General features: G+C 35.6%; 1 protein-coding gene across 3 annotated transcripts; it reads left to right on the top strand.

Annotated features, from left to right (window-relative positions):
• The first annotated feature begins 10,710 nt into the window (after nucleotides 1-10,710).
• LOC147631297 (multicopper oxidase LPR1-like) lies at nucleotides 10,711-19,382 on the top strand. 3 transcript variants are annotated; one of them, XM_086809677.1, is made up of 5 exons: nucleotides 10,711-11,173; nucleotides 11,593-11,876; nucleotides 12,833-13,396; nucleotides 16,529-17,410; nucleotides 18,969-19,382. In XM_086809677.1, the coding sequence occupies exons 2-5, from the start codon at nucleotides 11,598-11,600 to the stop codon at nucleotides 19,020-19,022; spliced, it is 1,779 nt and encodes a 592-aa protein (XP_086665803.1). In that variant the 5' UTR covers nucleotides 10,711-11,173; nucleotides 11,593-11,597; the 3' UTR covers nucleotides 19,023-19,382. The 3 variants fall into 3 exon arrangements, with proteins under 3 accessions (XP_086665803.1, XP_086665804.1, XP_086665802.1); XM_086809678.1 differs by having other exon boundaries at nucleotides 11,083-11,212; XM_086809676.1 differs by lacking the exon at nucleotides 10,711-11,173 and having other exon boundaries at nucleotides 11,450-11,876.
• Nucleotides 19,383-22,743: the final 3,361 nt, after the last annotated feature.

Below are 22,743 nucleotides of genomic sequence, written 5' to 3'. Positions count from 1 at the left end.
AACTTGATTATTACCTTTTTGCCAGAGTCCCAAGCAATCTTCAAACCAACAAAACTCAGAGGTTCAAAACCTGCAAATAGCAAAGAGACAAAGTTCAGATATTATCAATATATTACATTATCAAGATTACCAATAAAACAAAAAATTAAAAACTTACCATTTAAAGATTAGCAAACTTTGAATAAAAAGAGAAAGAAAATTTCTTATTACCTTTTCCTTTACCAAACTTAAAAAACTATAGACCAACACCAAAGCTTCAAAAACTGCACACCAAAGATTCAAAAACTGCACACCAAAGCTTCAAAAACTGCACACCAAAGATTTTGAATTAGTCTCCATAGCATAAGAACAACATATGAGAGAGGATGCAACCTGTAATTTTTGGCCCAAAAAAACAAGAGAAGAAGGACTAACTTTATGAATACCATGACAAATTAGCATTATCTCATTGAGCTAAAGGAGAAAAAAGTTTACCAGAATATGAACATACTAAAGAGAAACCTATCTCTAATTTTTTTCCCTAAAAGGACAAAGAAGAAAGACTACCTTCAAGAATGCAATGAGAAATTAGCAATATCTCAAAGAGATTATGTCCAAATGAGATAAAAATTTACCGTCAGATAGACATATTAAAGAGGATGCTTACAATAATATTTTATAAGAAACAACGCAAGGAAGCGTGAAATATGATAAAATCAAATTTTGCAAAGAAGAAAAAGAAGGAAAGTGAAAAGGGGGGAAAATCAAAGCATGAAAAGTGAAAGAGGGAAAAAATTTCATGATTGAAACGGGACATTCACTATTGTGACACTATAATATTTTATTTGTGATGAGGACCACAAGGCACATCTGATGTTTCTTTAGTTTTTAAATATTTGGTCCCAATATTATATTCCACTAGCTTGATCTTGTAAGATTTGGTGGCAGAAGATTCAAAAAGATCCATGTTACATGGATCTGGAATCCCAACTCTCCATTGGCTAGCCCATGCTTTTTTAATATTTTCTTAGAGGGCCCTTTTGTAAGTCCAAATTTTGCCTAATGTAACATATTGATTTGCCCCTTAAACCCTTCTTCCTTGGCTATGAACGTGGCATGGGCATCCTAAAGAAGCTACTTTCTAAGTTGGACTTCTTTGTCTCTTGCATGTGCTACTTCCTTTTGAAGCTAGTCCTTGGCTTGTTGGTCTAATTGTGCTTGGAGCTCCGTGTTTTCTTTGATTTTCTACACCACTATCTTGATAAGCACTTTGTTATGCTCTTCTAGTGTCTAGAACTTGTTTCCTATTCATGTGCTACTTTTAAGCTTTTAAGTGTCACCTCCCTATGTGTTGCATCTATTGTAGCCATTTGCTCCTTAAGTTCCTTGATGCCTGAATAAAAGTTTACTAGCAAAAAACTAGTGAGACCTCTACCCCTTTATAACTCTATAAATCTATAGCAAAAGACTAATCTAAGGATAGAGTATCCCACTGTGAGGCCTCATGTATGAATATCGTACGTTCATCTCTCTAGTAGCTTTCACATATAGCTGAACTAGAATAATCCTTACACGAGGAATCGAACATGAGTGCTCCAAGTAAGCATTCCCTTCATAATTCTCACAAGTAGGACCCATCAACAGCTCCCTTGAGGCTCAACACGATGGCCTAACTCCTCGATTATGAAGGCAACCATTCTACCATAATCTGCTAAGTCTTAAATCCTTATATCTTCCCAAGTATTTGTTTAATAAAAACAAGTTGGGTCTTAAGAAATCACCCATAATCTCAAGCCCACCCTTCTACCCACTTTCCAATGTTTGATCCTTTAGACCACTTCTATAAGCTTAGTCTAGCCCTATCAAATGGGTCTGGCCTTCCACCCTACCAACAGTGGGCCTATGGAGTCAATGTGAACTCACACATCCATAACCAAAATTCCCTTTTTCATTGCACTCACACACAAGTAAATATAGAGTTCACACATACACTCCATAAAAAATACAACATTTCTTCCAAATGAGAATAGAAGTAATACTCTTAAGTTATTCAATATAAAAATCCAAATAAATATCATAATTTTGAGAATCTTCCTAGATACATCATCATAAAATGCCGCATATCACTATAAAAACCACCAAGGAATCTTCGCACCACGGTCGTGATCCTCAAACAAGGAAGGTATGCACCAATAAGGTTGAACACTAACAAACCATTGAGCTAATTTGAGGATCCCTCACAAGTCTCACATCTGACTCAAACATACATGTACCCATCCAAAGGAGCCACTTCTACTTATTCACCACTCCCAAAAGCATGGACACTCTAGGAATTGATGCTAAGAGCCATGCACGATTGTCGATCACATACAAGTTATTTCTAGGGCACTACCCTGCGTGCTACACACCAGAGCTACTTCTTATCCCTCAACACCAATTGGGAAATCATTCTCATGTGACACACCTCGACTATGACATCCACACAGAATAGCATTAACCTGTGGTGTGGTACCTTCACACGCCTCCAACAAAACATATCCTAAATGAATAAAATGTCCAAATAATATAAGACACGATTCATGTAGTCAATGCATCACACATGCAATCTAGTACGACGAGATATCCACTATCCAATTGAAATTCTAAATGAAGAATCTAATAGCTGCATAAGCCTGGCAAGATCTTCTAAAATTTAAGGTAGCATTCTTGGAATAGACAAAGATTTCATTAAAAAATACATGGGCAATATCATCTAGATGCTCTCTAAAGTTTTCTTACATCAACAGTACCAATTGAAAGTAGCACAAACATTTGTCAAACAAAATGGCATTACCGTGAACTATTAATGTCCGTACCTTGTATTAATAATAGTATTTGGAATGTCTTTCTCTTTAATCTTAATTTGATAGTACTCTGATTTCAATTCAAATTGATCTTAGTAAATATTTGTAGCACTTTGAGGTGGATAAGCAAAAACTGGTTCATTAGGGCAATCATTCATCATATGCCCTAGTTCATTAAGGTGGATAAGCAAAAACCGGTTCATTAGGGCAATCATTCATCATATGCCCTGGTGTTAGCATCAAAACATCTACGATCTTTTCTAAGATGTTGCATTAATCATCCTTCATACATGCTAGTATGAGAATCCTCTCTTCTTTATCCCATAACTTTTGGGGCCTTGGCACTGCACTTGTCCTTTGCTCTGCTTTTTCTTAGACAAATTAGAATTGTTTATTGGAGTTGAAGATCTTCTAGGAGGAGCATTACGTGGACATTTCTTTGACTATGAAGTATCCTTGGGAAAGGCCTTGGAAAAATCCTCAACCATTTTGGCCGCTTCAAATATTGAAGTTGGTTTTTTATTCTTCCATTAAAAGGTCTAACTTTCGGATGAACTTATGAAGGAGGGTCACCTCATCCATGGGTGGAGAAAAACGAACAAGATTTGCATAAGCATGATGATAACTTTCAATAGTTTTTCCCTCCTGAGAAAGTACTAAGAATTTATCCATTTTGCCCTCTTGATATCCTAGAGGGTAAAACCTTTGATGAAAATAGGCCTTCATGTCCTCCCACATGAGTTGATGTTGATTTAGGTGATTAGACTCCACATGATTTCTCCATCATAAATGAGTAGCTCTTGTAATATGAATATGAGTGAGGTATAGGAGTATTCATCCATAGCATCTATCCAATTTCAAACATCTTTCGCAAGGTTATTTCCTTCTCCTCAAAAGGGAGCAAGCTACAATCTATGAAGAACCTATTTAATATCACTATCTAACTCCCTATCTAACTCTTCCACAACATGTACTACATTTTGGGTTGACTTGCCTACGTGACTCATGGTTTTTTGAAAGAAAAACTTTTTTTCCTTAAAAGTTTCACAACAGCCATTCAATTTGAAAAATGATAAGCATCACAACCATTTAATGATAATCTTTATATAGAAACAAAAGATTACACTTTATTTCTCAAAATTATGACATTACCAGAGGGAAATTCAACTCCTCATTGTGAACAACTGGAATTGTCTATTCTGCCCAATTATTGCAAACTTTTGGTTTACTCAAATTATTTTACCTATCTAGATACTCATATATGGTATATATAGGCTTCCACTACAAATCCTATATTCCTTTACAAGGTTGAGCCTTTCTCTAATCATGGTCAAACATAAATTTAATACATAATATGGTAGATAGTCAAGTTCTATCTCCACATTAAATTTTTTTAATGTCTGGTCCTAAATGTGTCTCCACATGAACAAAGGTTGGAAGGGTTGACCAAAGTAGTGTTCCCTGTAATTTTGATAATAGGCAGCAATTATCAACCTATTAGTGGCCTATGCTGGAATGTAATATCAATTTCTTCTTGCTCTTAAACAGGAGGCAAGTTCTGGGTCATTGTTGCAGTATTCAACATACACTTTTAACATTATAATAGAAAACAATATGCAAACAAAAGAAAGAGAAAACATCAAGTCTTTATTATATCAATGATTATTTTTATACAAGGATCAATCTCGTTTGAAGAAGCTCAGATTCTTGAATACATAGACCACACGTGTGCACATGTAAACATACCTTGATAAGTCTTAATGGAGACACATGAAGGTATAATAATCCTATATGTGGAGGAATATAATAGCTAAGAATTTATATTTCTATGGTAGACTCTAAGATCACATCTTAGAGGTCCATGGAGTGTCATCTCCAAGACTACACCAATGTGGATCAAGACCATTGCAAGCGAGACGTTCTTAACCCACAACTCATTATTGTGGCCATAGATATGATCGTGTGTCTGCAATACTATCATTGTCTCCTGTGAACAAGAGTGGGGAAGTAAAGCTCCTCAAAATGCCGGGCAGCAGGAGCAACTTTCTCCTCCAATAGCAGTAGACAAGAGATGTTCAAATGTGAAGGCAATGTCATATATCCTACTCAATGAGGTAGTCTGGGGATTCAAGAGCGGTATGGTCCAGTCGTCTACTAAGCCATCTAAAAAGAAACTCAATAAAGTACTGTAAGTTTCATTTAACAAAAGGCAAATCATGCTCTTATACCAAATGTGAGACCCCTAGCCCAAGGAGGTATGGTCCAATCATGTATTGAGCTATCTCAAAAGAAACCCAATAGAATACTATAAGTTTCATTCTCAAAAAGTCAAACCGCACTCTAATACCAAATGTGAGACCCCTACCCCTTAATAACTCTATAAATCTACAGCAAAACACTAATCTAAGGATAGAGTATCCTACTCAAGGCCTCGCCAATATCTTGATATTCGGCTATCTAGTCAATTTCATGTATAACTGAACTAGAATAATCCTTACACAAGGAATTGAATATGATTCCTCACGTAAGCATTCCCTTTATAACTCTCACAAGTAGGACTCAAACCACCGATGGCTCCCAAAGGCAACACGATGGCCCTAACTCCTTGATTATGAAGGTAACCATTCTACCATAATCTTCTAATTCTAAATCAAGCTAAATCCCTATTTTTTCGAAGTATTTATTTAATCAAAACAAGTTGGGTGTCTCATTTAGGAAAGAACCCATAATATTGGGTCCCACCTACCACCCACTTTCCAGTTTTTGATCCTTTATAACTTTAGACTAGTTCCATAAGCTCAACCTAGCCTCATCCAACCCCATGGTTCTAGCCTTCCATCCTATCCACACTGGGCCTATGGAGCTGGTGTAAAATCATCCACTGGGCCTATGGAGCTGGTGTAAAATCATACACCCATAACCAAACCCCTTTTCATTACACTCACAAACAATTGAATACACAGAGTTCACATATGTACTCCATGAAAATAAATAACGTTTCTTTCAATGAGAATAGAAGTAATACTTTTAATATGTTCAATATAAAAATACAAATATCATAAGTCTGAGAATCATCCTAGATAAATCATCTCACAAAATTCCATAGCCTTAGACTAGTTTTGTAAACATAGCCTAGCCTTGTCTAACCCCATGAGTCTAGCCTTCCATCTTATCATTAGGCCTATGGAGTTGGTATCAACTCATACACCCAGAACCAAAGTCCCTTTTTCATTACACATACACAATTAAATACAAATTTCGCATGTACTCCACAAAAACAAATAACGTTTCTTTCAATGAGAATAGAAGCAATACTCTTAAGCTATTATACAAAAATCCAAATAAGTATTAGAAGTTTGAGAATCATCCCATATACATCATCACAAAATGCCACATATCATCGTAAATCACCAAGGAATAAATCTCCTCACACCATGACCATGATCCTCATAGAAAAAAGGTATGCACACCACTGAGCCCAAACACTCCTAGATCACAAAAATGATTAAAGGAGACCTCAAGTCTCACATCTGACTCAGACACATATGTACCCATCGAAAGGAGCCACTTCTACTATTTGTCACACCACTCCTATAAGCACGAACACTCTAGGAATCAATGTCAAGACAATGTAATACTAGAGCAATACGATGATGTGCTACCCACTCATCCACATACACAATATCACGAAGGTTACAAAGGGATGAGAGCATCACCTCTGCGTGATAACGTCCACCATAGACTCATGGCCCTCCTCATGCGTGACTATATACTAGCCCCTAAGGCTAACACAAAAGAGTGGGAAAATGTAAAAGGCCAATGTGAAAGGTTTAATGATTAGGCTTAAGAAAACACTAATCAAGTACTAAATGAAACGTTAAAGCATCACTAATATTAGATTTAATCACCACTAATGGTGCTTTAATCCAAGAGAGAAAACGATGGAAGAGAGAAAACAATGAAAGACAATCAGGGGGTTGCTAGGTTCTTCAAATCTATGCAACCTTGTGTGCCAATGCCAAAGCATGAAACAGCCTAAAGAGAGCAAGGAGAGTCCTAAGGGCCTAGAGACACCCAAAGATACCAAAGGACCCATAGTTGGAGGTAGCTTAGATTAACCTCCACAGTTGGAGGCAGCTTAGATTAACCTCCACCTCAATGGCCCACTTCTTTTTCCCAACAACAACCTCCTCTACACCCTAATTTCCACCATATGGCACCACCACCCACCACTGCCACCAACTCCACCCACCCCTTGATTTTCTAAAAACTTTGCTGGGAGACATTTTATCAAGCCTTGAGATCCCATCCTTGTCTCCCCCTCATCGACACCACCACTAAGATGCCAACTCAAGATGCCACCACATGAAGGTAATGAAGCTGATCCCCCTCCTTGGCCTCTCAATCGAAGAGATGACATGTCCTATTATGACAAGAACACACTCGGAATCCTTTCCAATTCATTCTACTAAAGAACATAACCTCATCTCATATGAAATTGACATCAAGTTGCTCATGTAATTCCTCACATGTAAACTTTGACCAAAGAAAAGAGGAGGATGCAAGCACCCCAATGCTAGGGCAATCGATCATGAGGATATGATGGGAGAACAACCCACATGGAGACGGTCTCATCCTTGTTAGCCAAAATTTTAAAAAGTGTACTACTGTAATAAACCATGCTTGCCTTGTACCCAATGGAAAAAAAAAGGCTAATGGCTAATTCTAAAATGGCTGGGATAATTTGGATGTCCTCTTGGAAATAGATTCACCCTAAAATATAATACCTTTCACACATTTAGGTCTAAGATTGGCCTGATTAAGTACTTGAGTAACAAAGAAGGAGCCATGCAGAAAGGTCTATAGTTGATTATTTAACAATCTAATACATAGAGGCTTTTGCAGAGATTTTAACTATATCTACCACAATACTCCATAACGTGTAGACGGGATAATGTGTACATTCTTTAATGAAATTATATTCACAAATATATGAACAATATTTTACTACCCTTTGAGACACTTTCATTTTTTTATAATACTTAAAGTAACTCACACTTGAACATCAAAAGTTGTAGACATGATAGATTGAACATCTTCTTATAGCTTTATTTGTAATGAATAGATATGTGTTTTAATAAGAGGCTTAATTCTACTTTTTAACAAAAGTGCCATTATCGTGTAATTATTGATAGGTGAGAGGCTGCAACATTACACCAAGTCTTTTCTTTTGGATTTGTTAATGTGTTTGCCTTACATAATGGGTTGAAATTAGTCTCTAAAATTCAAATGTGTGTTGAATATAGTCAAATAAACATCAACATAAATAAATGCTTTCCTTTCTTGAAATGATTTCTCATTGAGTATTCAAGGTTGGAAAAAGGAAAAATATTCATGACTTTGTAGAAAACTATGTGATTTATAAAGTTCTGTAATCTTGACAATTTACACAAAAAAGAAACTATAAGATTCACATAGTTTTGCAATCCTAACAGTTCTTATTAAATGAAGGTTGAAACCGTAATGGTTATTTTTCAAAAAACTCTTGACAATGCAAAGCAAGCTTTTTCTTAAAGGTTTGATTATTTTTTATGGAGACTTTTTATAAGCAATTAAAATTCGAATGCGAGGGCTTCCCTAGTATATAGAGCCTCTCGAGGGGGCTCTAGAGGATATATGGATATCGAGAGAAAAGTTATTTTCAAGAGGCATAGAAATTAAAACTGTGCTTGATGCACTAGTTCAAGTTTAGCAGAAATGCAATAAAGGTATGTTGATATTAGAGTTTGGTGATATGTGTTTGATGCACCAACATTCTTTATTTTTCAAGTGAAAAGATGCCAACTTATGTCTTGAATTCATACCATTTCATAGGCTCTAGCCTACTCTGATGTGTGTGTGTGTGTGTATATATTCTTTGCATTGAAGTAAAGTTATTTATTTATTTGGAATAAATGTGTGTCTTTGTATATTCTTTGCATTGAAATAAAGTTATTTATTTTTTTGGAATAAATGTGTATATTCTTTGCATTGAAATAAAGTTATTTATTTTTTTGGAATAAATGTGTGTGTGTGTGTGTATATATATATATATATTCTTCGCATTAAAATAAATAAGAATATAAAAGGCTCAAAACTCAAAGTTAGAAAAATAGCAAAGGTCTGTGCATGGCACAAGACGTCGTGTGCCCGGCCACAGCCGGTGAGTGAGGGCTGCGAGGCGGCCACGTTCCGGTCAACGCGCAGAAAACCAAAACATTTCAATGATTGTCTTTATGTATTGAAAATGATAAAAATAATAAAATTTGGTTTTATTATAAACCCAATCTACTCGATTGTGTTCAGGTATTGAAAATGATAAAATAATTAAAATTTGGTTTTATTTTAAACCTAATCTACTCGACAGTGGACAAAAAAGCAGGCGAATTTTTTTATAAGCCACTTTTTTATAATGCGAGTTTTATATTAATAAAAGAAAGGAAAAGAGAAAATTACAACAGCTGCGGAAAGACAAAGGAGCATCAAACCGCCTCTGCCGGTTTACATTCCTGGGATTTGAGCCACTTGAAGTTATGCCTAGAATCTAGATCTATATAATTTATTTAGCGCGTAAAACTGTGTATAACTTTAATAATAATGCCTTCTGTTTTCATAAGTATTATCATTATTTCGAGCGTAAAAATATTATTATTTATCTAATAGATTTTTATACTAAATAAGTAATAATGACAATTTTTACTTTTTATGAAAGTGCCCACCATGCAAAGAAAGGCATGCAGAGAGAGTCGTGTAAAGTTTTTGTTCTGATTTCGACCACCTCACATTTTCTTCAACTGTCTTATCTTGCCTTTGCCGTAGAGTGTCTTGTCCTCTCTTTTTTTTTTTTTATAAACACTTTTATGACTTTTCCCCTTCAAATGACATCAAAAGGATAAATATCATATCCATTTTGTCTAATAAATATTGCCATTTTCTTACACTTAGTGAAAAGAGAGAGAGAGAAAGCCTAGAACAAGGGCCTTAGAGCCCATTCTCATGGACGAGGAGTCTCACCGTAGAGCCCATTCTCATGGACTGGGAGTCAGAGGGCCTTACAGCCCATTCTCATGGACGAGGAGTCTCACCTTACAGCCCATTCTCATGGACTAGGAGTCTCACATGTCCATCTCCTTGCCCATCCTCAAAACATCGGAAGATCTCCCCTGCCCAATCTTGTGGGACGAGGAGTCTCCCCTGTCTACCTCCCCGCGCGTCCTTTTTTTAAAAAAAGAGAGAGAGAAACCTCTTGGATTCTCTTCACTCACATGGCTTCACCCTCAAATCTCTATTGATTTATAATTATGGAAAAAAGTGTTTAAAACTAGTTCAAAAAAATGACATAATTTTATGTGCACCATGAAGTATTTGTTCTTCCCAAAGGAATTTTATGGGCCCCCACTAATTTTTCACCGTTTTTCCATCTCCTGTCATTCTCATGTGTGAAAGTGGGCATCTGCATGCCTTTGTCTAGATGTAAGGAAAAATAGTGTGGAGCCTAGCAAGTTTCTTTCTTGTTGATGAGACTTTCTATGATTGTATATATATTCACACACACACACACACATATTCATACATTCATAAGTATACACACACAGATAAATATAGTCATTACAATATTTCATGCTTTTTATGTATACACATATATATATCACATGATGTATGTATTTACAAAAGATACAATCCTTACAATATCTGGTATAAAGTATACATGAAATATATTTCCTTTTTTTTCAAAGAGGAAGAGATTAAAATTAATGAGAGAAAACTCCTAAGAAATATATTTCTTATTAATATATCTCTTTTAATAATTGCTGACCCTATATCTCTCACCGTCCACCCCTCTCACCTTTTGTGGTAGCAATGATTTGCATGCATGCAACAACATGTGTGATATTTATATGAGATAACCATAGCTCATGTGTGGTGTAATTGTAGCCTAATTATTCACACATTACAACATTATTAACATAATTATTGCTCATGTGTCATAGATTAATCATGGCGTCATTTTTGCTCAGATTAATAGCTGAAGAGCTTCCCTAAGGACTCTGTCCGAGGCTCCATGCATTTTTTACATTAATTCTCTTTTAATTCAAAATTGTGTGGCCATTTTTTAATTTCTGATCATGTAATGTGCCTTGTTCACAATTCTAGAAAAAAAAATCTCTCTCTCACCTTAGCAATCTCAACAACAAAAACCCACCCATCACACAGCATCGACAGGTGGAGGCAACTGATTGGCCATCTTGCTCTTAAGCACGACTTCGCATGTCTCTTTAATCAGCTCTGCAGTTTAGCCTATAAATTCTAAGGTAGCCTTGCCTTTCCCAAGTGCAGTATTCTCTCTTAATGTAACCTCAATCATTCCCATGAGTTGATGTTCTCTCTTAATCTAACCCTAATCATTCCCATGATTTGATGTAGCAAGCAAATTATTTCTCACATATTGGCTTCCTTTGTGCTTAATTTATCCTATATCCCTTGCTTAATGTGTAAATCTGTCTCTATTTGACACCTAATCTTTCCTCTATATTGCCTTTCTTTAATGACAAGCTACTAATGTCCTCAAATCTGTTTGACAGAAAATATCTCCTTTATCCCTTGCTTAACGAGCACTGAATTTCCTCACATCTGTTGCTTGATGATCAGTTCCCTTTGCAATTTACAAAAGGATATTTTAGCCTTAATCAGTAGTATTAAGCTAGAAATTAACTGGTTAGAATGTATGCAGAGACCATGGCAGGGAAGAGGCAATGCAGGGCAATGGTTTCTATGAAATCACTACTGTTTGTGCTCCAATTAGTGTTCATATATTGCCTGTTGTTGGCATATAACTCATCAGCAGAATCAATTGATGATCATGAGACTGATGAGAGCCTCATGCAGACGGCAGAAACGCTTGAAATGTTTGTTGACAAGCTGCCTCAAATGCCTGTCATCAAAGGCTACAAAAAGATACATGATGGGAAGATTTTGCCTGCAAATCTCACCATCGGCATGTACATGAAACATTGGGTATGCCCCTCACCCTCAGACGTCTTATATGATTTATCTGATAAGAAAAACTTGCTTTTTATTCTTCATGCACATGGAATAATTAGCTTCAAGTTATTCATTACTCTAGTAATTATTATGTAAAAATGGTGCCTACTTGTGAGGCTTAAATTTTCCCTAATGTCCAAGTGACTAAACAAGGTTAATTAATCAAACTGTGACTGCTAATTGATGCTAATGTTGTGATTTGATTGTAATTGTTAGGCTTATCTCGAAATGATTGTAATTTGTAACGATGTTAAAATGATTAGGTTTATGTTATTAATAACGTGTCAAATTACTATGTAAATGAGATTTATGATTTGACACTTCATGATGGTGGTTACAATTCTGTTGATGCATTGGTGCATATGAAGATTAAAATTAGCTTGTAATGTTCAAAATAATTAGAATTTTTTATTTTTTTCTTAAAGGATTAAGTTTATTCTGTAATGTTTCAAAATTATATTATAAGCCAAGAATGATGAGTGCCAATTAATTAATGCTAATGTTGATGGTGGTGGGTTAAAATTATATTACATATATATAGGCATTCAAAATTATGTTATAAGCCAGAAAGATGATTGCCAATTAATGCTAATGTTGATGGTGGTGGGTTAAAATTATATTGCATATTTTAGGCATCATATATTACATATATGATGCCTGACATATGTTGATGGTGGGTTAATATGATATGCCTAATTAATAGGCAAAATAATTTAGGTTTTTAGAGCGTATCGATTAAATGTTTCAAATTATGCTAATTTTTATTGCCGATTGATGCTAATGTGAGTGGTGGGTTGAAAAAAAGTGATTAAAATTTCATATCTGCATTTTTTGAATAAATTATATATATATTAAATTATGCTATGGTAAAGGTGAAGTAATGCTAATAAAATAATGGGGATGGTTTTTTTATTATTTAAAATTGGCAGAAATTTCACAGAGACCTGCCGCCAGCTAGGGTGTTTGCATATGGGAGATCAGCAGAGAAGGCGACGGTGCCAGGGCCAAGCATAGAGGCGATGAGTGGGGTGCACACGTATGTGAGGTGGGAGAATCATCTACCAGCAAGGCACATATTCGCCATAGACAAGACCTTGGAAGCAGCAAACCCCAAAGCAGGCGTTCCCACGGTGGTGCACCTGCATGGGAGTGTCAGCGAGCCTCAGAGCGATGGCAACGCGCGTGCATGGTTCACTCGTGGTTTCCAAGAGAAGGGCGACAGATGGACGAAGGAGGGGTACGTGTACCACAATGCCAGAGCGACAGGCAACATGTGGTACCATGACCATGCCATGGGCTTCACACGCTTGAACCTCTTGGCCGGATTGGTGGGCGCCTACAAGGTTGTCCACCCTGCTCTTGAGCATCGCTTTAGGCTGCCCAAGAAGAAATTCGATCGACAGCTTCTTGTCTTTGATAGAAGCTTCACTAAGAGTGGCTTCATCTACATCAACTCCACTGGAGACAACCCCACCATCCATCCTGAATGGCAGGCAAGCTTTCTGTGCTGCTTTTTCTTCTTCCTCTTCTTTTTTAGTTTTTTTTTTGGGGCAGTGTGTGAATATGCTGCCTGTTTTTAGTAGTTTCTTTTTTCTTTTTCTTTTTTTTTTTGGGGGGGGGGGGAGAGTGTGTGTGTGTTTTTTGTGTTTTTTTTGGGTTCTGTGTGTGTATGTTATGTGTACTAGACATATTTTCTAGGTTGTGTTCATTTGTAATTGTATAAAACAAATGTTTTCTCTCTCACACTCACATTATACACACACATATATATATATGCATATATATATACACACACATATACACGTGCATATACATACACTTGCATATATATATATATATACACATACATATGTACATATACACACATGCATATGCATACACTTGCATGCATATATATATATATATACATACATATATACATGTATATATACATATACACTTGCATGCAAGTGTATATATATATACACTTGCATATATATATATATATACACACATACATATATATATATGTACATATGTATGTGTATATATATATATATATGCAAGTGTATATATATATACACATGCATGTGTGTATATGTACATATGTATGTGTGTATATATATATATATATATATATATATATATATATATATATATATATATGCAAGTGTATATATATATACACTTGCACTTGCATATATATATACACTTGCATGCAAGTGTATATGTATATATACATGTATATATGTATGTATATATATATATATATATATATATATGCATGCAAGTGTATGCATATTGCATGCAAGCATACATGTATATATGTATGCGCGTGCATGTATATATGTATGTATATATATATGCATGCAAGTGTGTGCATATTTTTTTTTTTTATAGCAGGTACAGGAAATTTTGTAGAAATACTCACACACACCCCCAACCCCCGTATGGTGGAAGGCACCCCCCTCAGGTATGGCACAAGCCGGGGCCGAGGCCGCCCACATATCAACTTTGGACTTATAAATCTCCCAAGGGAGATGATACCACATGAGGCCCCCACAAGATTCGAACCCACGACCTTGGGGATTAGAGTCCAACACTCTAACAGCTAAACTAGCGCTCATTGGTAGTGTGTGCATATTACATGCAAGTATACATGTATATATGTATGTATGTATGTATGTATATATGTATGTATATATATATACACATACATATATACATATGTATATATAATATGTATATGTATGTGTATATATATATATACATGTAACATATATACATACATATATACATATATATGTATGTATATATGTATATATGTATATATGTATGTGTGTATATATATAATATGTATATGTATGTGTATATATATATGCATGCAAGTGTATGCATATTGCATGCAAGTATACATGTATGTATGTATGTATATATGTATGTATATGTATGTATGTATATATATATGTATATATATATACACATACATATATACATATGTATATATAATATGTATATGTATGTGTATATATATATATACATGTAACATATATACATACATATATACATATATATGTATGTATATATGTATATATGTATGTGTATATATATATAATATGTATATGTATGTGTATATATATATAATATGTATATGTATGTGTATATATATATATACATACATATATACATATATATGTATGTATATATGTATATATGTATGTATATATATATACACATACATATATACATATGTATGTATATATATATACACATACATATATACATGTATATATGTATGTGTAATATATACACATACATATATACATATGTATATATGTATGTGTATATATATACATATATATATATACACATACATATATACATATGTATATATGTATGTATATATATACATACATATATACATATTATATATATATATGTGTATATATACACATACATATATACATATGTATATATGTATGTATATATATACATACATATATACATATTATATATATATATGTGTATATATATATAATATGTATATATGTATGTGTATATATATATACATACATATATACATATATACATACATATATACATGTATACTTGCATGCATATATATATATATATATATGTATATATATATATATGTACATATACATATATATATATATATACATATATATATGTACATATATATATATGTACATATATATATGTATATATATATATGTACATATATATATGTACATATATATGTACATATATAATATATATATGTACATATATATATGTACATATATATGTACATATATATATATGTATATATATATATATATGTATATGTACATATATATGTATGTATATATGTATATGTACATATATATATATATATATATATATATGTATATATGTATATGTACATATACATATACATATATATGTACATATATATATATGTACATATATATATATGTACATATATATGTACATATACATATATATATATATATGTACATATATATATATATATATATATATATGCATGCAAGTATATGCATATGCGTGTGTGTATATGTACATATGTATGTATGTGTATATATGTAAGTATAGATACACACACAAAAATACATGCATATACATATATGCACACATGCATATACATGTATGTGTAGATATATATACATATATATCTACACATATACATACACATGCATATACATGTATGTGTGTAATATGCATATGCATGCATATGTATACGCATGTATGTGTGAGAAAGATAGCTGACGTCCCTCTTACCTCTAGAAGACAAGCCAGCTTGTAGATGTATGTATATTTATGTGTACATGTATATAACTGCATGTGGCGTGCACACACATTTCAAAAGAGAGGAATCAAACATGGACTCTTGTCTCTCTTACCATCAAACTACGAGACACACCTAGATGTATGTATGCATGTATATACACGTGTGTGGAAAAAAAACTAATTTTCTTTTAATCCCACAATGCATTCTGAACCTGTTAATGTGTGGTTAGCCGGAGTATGCATGTATGTATGCATGTATATACACGTGTGTGGAAAAAAAAACTAATTTTCTTTTAATCCCACAATGCATTCTGAACCTGTTAATGTGTGGTTAGCCGGAGTATTTCGGGGATGTGGTGATAGTGAATGGCAAGGCATGGCCATACATGAAGGTGCAGAGGAGGAAATACAGGTTCAGGATAATAAATGCGAGCAACGCAAGGTTCTACAGGTTTGCATTGGACAACGGCATGGGTTTCACACAGATAGGGGCGGACAGCTTCTACTTCGAAAAGCCCATCCATCTGAAAGAGATTCTGGTCGCCCCTTCGGAGATCATAGACGTAATTGTGGATTTTGCCAAATCAAAGGCTAATCACGTGATTATGACTAACAGCGCCGTGTATCCCTTTCCAGACGGGGACCCTGTAAACGACAGAAACGGCAAAGTGATGAAGTTCGTGATTGGCCTGAGGCGCGTGGAAGACGAAACCCGCGTTCCCACGCGCCTGGTCCAAGTCGAAAAATTGAAGCCCGAGCATGCTGCCGCCAACAGGAGCATCGTACTCTACGAGTACGACAGCCCCACGGGTGACCCCACCCATCTGCTTTTAAATTTTATGAATTTTACCGCGCCCGTCACGGAAAAACCCAGGCACGGGACCACCGAAATTTGGAACGTTGTCAACCTCACCCCCGACAACCACCCGCTCCACATCCACGTGGCGGCCTTCCAGGTGCTGAGTCAGCAGAAGCTCGACCGTATCGATGAGCTGGCGGCCTGTGCCCTCCAGCACAAAGGGGTGGAGGCCTGCAACGTCGATAGCTTCGCCAGTGGTCCCCCGGAGCTGCCCCCTGCCAACGAGGCCGGCTGGAAGAACGTGTTCAAAATGCAGCCCAGCTATGTTACCACCATTTTGGTGCGATTCTCTCTCATCGACATGCAGCCGTTCCCTTTCGATCCCTCTGCAGAGCCCGGCTACGCCTACCATTGCCATGTGAGTACCTCTCTCTCTCTCTCTCTCTCTCTCTCGTTGATATGAAGTGCTGTCATATGGATCTCGTGTGATCCAGTACACTCACACACACACACACACACACACACACACACACGTTTCATTATGTGGACAAAGCAAACGCACACTTGTGGGGACAAATCTCACACGCACACACACACGTGTTTGATTATGTGGACAAAGCAAACGCACACTTGCGGGGACAAATCTCACACGCACGCACGTGTCACAGATTTGCGAAATTGTGTGGACGAATCAAACACGTGTGTGTGTGTGTGTGTGAGAGAGAGAGAGAGAGAGAGAGAGAGAGAGAGATTATGTTGTTGCCAAACTAAGGCTCCAAAAGAGCGTCAAATTCGTGTATTTTAGTGTTTTACCAGTTAGAATTATTTAAAAAATGCTTATTTTTTTAATTGCCCTTATTTTTAATGATTCATTTATCATATATTTTAGTTTAAAACCAGCATGTAATATACATTTTGGGAACTGGGTAGATTGAGGAGTTGTCCTTATTTGAAAAAAAAAGTTCTTATCAAGCATGGCATCCCTTACCAATGAAACTCGCGGCGCCCGGGGGACTAGGGCCTTTGGCACACTTGTTGATACCATCAATGCATATTAAAACATTTAAACATGGCCACAGCCTTAACACATATCCATCATCACTTTGCATAAAACATAAAGCTAGACAAAACATCCACAAATGCTGAAAATGGAGCTTGCACATGAGAGGCCCGAATGGGCCGATCGGGCAATTCAAACCTTAGTTGCAATGCCTTTACGTAGCTTACCATAGCATACATAATACTTCTCTCTCTCCAGGTAGTCTAAGATCACTCCACAATTTCGCTTTCACTTCATGTGCAAATGCTAGGTTTCCTTACATCATGGAACACATCCTCTATATGCAGAAATGTTTGTTAGCTTTACATACTTCAAAATGAATTCCTAATATTTAATTGCTAGTTAGGTATGCTCCTTGCGTCTCTCTTTTCGTAGTTACAAAGTAAGGAATCCCCTCTTTCTTTCCCGCCTCTTACAAAGTTAGGTAGTTACAATGTAAGGAACCCCTCCCCACTTCCTTCCTTTCTCCCCTCCTACAACCCAAAATAAAATACCCCCACACACCACCACAAACACCTAGAGAGAGAGAGAGAGAGAGAGAGAGAGAGAGAGAGAGTGAAGGTACATGTAAGCACGCATACTCTTAGCATATTGTGAAAGAACCTTTCTAAGATTGACCCCTCCATTACAACATTCTCTAATAATTTATTTTTCATTTTGTAATAGCACGCATACTCTTAGCATATTGTGAAAGAACCTTTCTAAGTTTGACCCCTCCATTACAACATTCTCTAATAATTTATTTTTCATTTTGTAATAACACATAAAGGCCTCCATTGACAAACATTAAATGGGACACTTTGGAGTTTGTTTTCTTACTTGATGGATACTCCTCTTACTCTTTTTATACGCTTCTATTTTTGCCAACACTTCAAGTAAAATGTGCAAGTTGTGATATCTTGGGTTGCTCATGCAGATCCTTGACCATGAAGACAATGTTATGATGAGACCTTACAGCATTCTTCCTTGAGGCCTTCAACAAATATTCATGATGAATCATTCATTGTTGTTCATGTGAGGAAGAGAGAACATGAAGAGAAACATTCATTGTGGTATTCTCGTCATTTATAAATAGGAAACATGAATTTATGCATGGTGTGGTAATTTAGGTGAAAATCTTTGTAGTTCCCAGATAAGACTTGGCTTCTATAACTCCAATGCTTGACTAGCAAGTCATGTGTACAAAAAGAATTAAGAAAGTCATGTATAAGACAACTAGGCTAAATCCACTTGTACAAGTGTTGAATTTATTGTACAAGTAAATAATGTCTTTCTTTTATGCACATATTTACATGTATACATTAAACCAATAACTCGATTCACTTTATGATACTACTTTTTGTCTTTACATAAGTTTATCATAAAATGTGAAAGCATATCAATATAATTATGGTACATAAAAGCACAACAAGGGTTCAATAGTTTTAATGACAAACTATAAGAAGATAGTGACGAATATATGGGAATAAATTTTTAAAGTGTACCAAAAGGAACACTATTTAAAAAAAATATGTGACTAAATGTGATGCTATCATCACTAAGCGAGTCTTGATCGTGCGGATTCTTTAATTATGTTGCTTGGTGATACTTTCAAAATAGTCATATGACCACCTACTTGAGGTGAATTAGTATTTAGGGTTACTTTCACTTTCATTTGTTTTTTTATTTTTTTAAAGCATTTCAATTTTCAAGCAAACTAAGCAATCATAAATCATCCTTCCCCTCCCCCCCCCTCTCTCTCTCTCTCTTTTAATGCCTTTAGGCTTAATTTCACTCATGTGCTAGTTTTATTTTTTAAAAGCATAATCAAGCTTATGGGACATGCTTAATGGCTAATGGAGATGTGCTAAAGCCTATAAAAAGGCACTATCTAATGGATCAAACACATGAGCTTTTTAGCTAAATCTCTCGTCTTTCATTACGTCTCATTTTTTTCATTAGTGTTAATCTCTTTTCTTGAATTTCTAACATGCTAAGGTGATGTTTCTATTCCATTTCTACATACCCTAATCTTCTCTAGATGCAGATCTCAAGTTAGTGTTGAGAAAAATGGTGGTAATAGCTAATTGTGAAGCTTAGTCTATGCTAGGAAGGGTTTTTGTGGTAGAAGCAATGACATCTCTCCTTCCTTGAGGTTTTAGGGACTCATTCTTCATTTGTCATGGGCACGCTTGGAGGCAAGTTGTAGTGTTGCTATGAAATCCCACTCAATTTAGCACCTACCCTATCTAACCTTGCCAAAGGAGTTCTTTGTGCATGATCCCTACTACGTGTGTTCCCTTCCACGCAGTTATTCCCAATGTGGAATATAGTAGAAAATGCTCTAGAACATGTATGGTCAAATGAGTTGATAGTTTTTATGTGTGTTTGTGATGGCTTCATGAGGACTAAGTTTCATGAAATATGAGGTTATCGCTAGTCCCAATGTCGACTAAAGCGAACTTCTATTCAAATCCGGTCTCCATGGTCATGCTTATTGGGGCTGGCTTTACCTTCCACTCTTTTTCCTTTGGGGATCGATGACATTGATGGAGATGCTTCTACTACCTCACTTTAGTTTAATGGGCCATATTGATGGAGATACTTCTATTGCCTCAATTTAGCTTCATGTTTCCTTTTAGCTTTTTTCTTATTTTGGTGAATGACTAGGGATTTTTTTGTTAAAAAGTAGAGTTCTTAGTGCCAAGCCTAAGAATTAATGTTAGGGACATGTTGAGGCTGGTAACATTATCACACTGACTATCTTTTTTACCTTAAGAGATTAGAAGAGGCTAGGCTACATGTTGTCTATGACATGATAGTCAAAACTATGGTGCAAGAAGTGGTTTGATGAAAAGATAAACGATAAGGACATGGCAACTGTTGTTGGATGCATGATCCTTATGTATAACACATAGGACCAAAAGTATAAGCTTAAGTAAAGGAAATGTTTAGTCTATGAAATCATTAGGGTACTTCTATCCCATGTGGAGATACGCATGGATTCTTCAATGGTAGCAAACTTAAATGCTATTATGGTTCAACATAAGTGTGTTGGTTCCATGAAATGGTATTGATTGCTACTTTCTATAGGCCATTCTATAAACCCATAGTGCTACTGGCAACTCTTTTATTCCCAGTCGTTGCATCTAGCCTCTATGGTATAGCAAGATCAACATAAATTATCTTGCTGCTCTTGGCATGGCAATTTTCTTGGGGGTAATAGTGCACCACCATGTGAATTTATTTTAAGAGGAAGCTCGACACACTTTATTGATGAAATGTGTTCCTCCATTGCTTACTAGTTTGAGTGGACAATTGAATCTAGTGATTACATCTTCATACAGGAATTTGGTTGTGCATCTAGCATAAACCTTTTTGGTAGCATAGACCTTGACCCATTTGATATAGTAGTCCGTGGTATATAGTGTGCCTGAGTGTTATGAGTTGTCATACTAATTAGTCCATCAAAGTCAATGCCCCATTTCTCAAAAGGTTGTAGAGAAACAATCAGGTGATACCTTATCATGAGGATTGCAAACCGTTGACATTCTTGTTACAACCTTTCATAAACTTGGCTGCATTATAAGGAATAAGTGCACTAGAGACCTTATCTCGGTTTCAGATTGGGCATTCTATGCTAGTGTGCGTAGTAGAGAAATTAGGGCACCAACTCATGTCTAGTCTCGTGTTATCTCGATAACTCTCCATTTTTGGTTCATGTACTACATAAGTGTTATGGTGCAGCAAGTTCCTCTACAAGCACTACCACCAATGGGACATATGTGGGAATTATAACATATTTTGCATACTACTATATGGGATACCCATGAATGGTAGGGTATAATGAGAAGTGGCCTCCCCCTGGGACAAATCCTATTTTAAAGCATCCCTCTTGGATCCCTATTCCCAAATAGAAACCTCCTGAGCTTCTCACTCCAAAGATAGATGGAATAAAGCATGTGGCTCATGCTGTGCCTTCTGCACATATTCCCAAATAGAAACCTCTTGAACTTTCCACTCCAAAGATAGATGGAATAAAGCATGTGGCTCATGTTGTGCCTTCTACACCTAAGTTACACAATCTACAACCACCAACACCAAAACCTCTTCACCGTGAGTTGGATGATCCCATGCTAAGCCTACGTATCCCCTCCTTGGTATATCAAAAACTAACAGAACTAAAAGCTACTCAAGATATTGTACAAATTGTAGTTGTGTCAACTTTGGTTAGGGGTGGAATTTCTCCTATAGCCAACACCATCCCACCCCCTTATATGGATGCATTTGGGTAAACTCCTAGGGTGTCTCTGTGGGTGTTCTTTTATCCATCTCACTTATGATGGGTATAGCTCTCCCTAGCGATATTGGTAGTAGGATGAAATCTCTAAACCAAGAAACAAAATCTTTTTTGAGTATTGGTGGGGAGTCTAGTGCATGAGTCTCAAGGAGGTCATAAGTTCATATTAGGAAATTTGGAAAAATTCATGCATTTTGGAAAAAATGAAATTGACATCTTTAAATTAATTTTGGTAATTTCACTAAATTTGAAAGAGAAAGTGTTGTTACTTAAGGTTGATAATAACACATATGTGGTGTTTACAAACATCGTTTCTGCTACAAATGCCAAGAAAATCCATAAATTTTGAAAGAAAAGTATAAAAAACAATCAAATTCTAAATAGTAGGGGATTGACATGCACTAACTCATAA

This window comes from Cibotium barometz, chromosome 15 (assembly GCF_041138505.1).
Source record: "Cibotium barometz isolate CiBa-2024 chromosome 15, ASM4113850v1, whole genome shotgun sequence".
Taxonomy (NCBI): Eukaryota; Viridiplantae; Streptophyta; class Polypodiopsida; order Cyatheales; family Cibotiaceae; genus Cibotium; species Cibotium barometz.
This window is presented reverse-complemented; position numbering and strand designations above follow the sequence as displayed.

Excerpts from the sequence above, each read along its gene's own strand:
- LOC147631297 (XM_086809676.1), top strand. The coding sequence starts at position 11,583 with ATGTATGCAGAGACCATGGCAGGGAAGAGGCAATGCAGGGCAATGGTT. Across the intron at positions 13,397-16,528 it reads CCATCCATCCTGAATGGCAG|CCGGAGTATTTCGGGGATGT; the intron begins GCAAGCTTTCTG and ends ATGTGTGGTTAG. Across the intron at positions 17,411-18,968 it reads GCTACGCCTACCATTGCCAT|ATCCTTGACCATGAAGACAA; the intron begins GTGAGTACCTCT and ends TTGCTCATGCAG.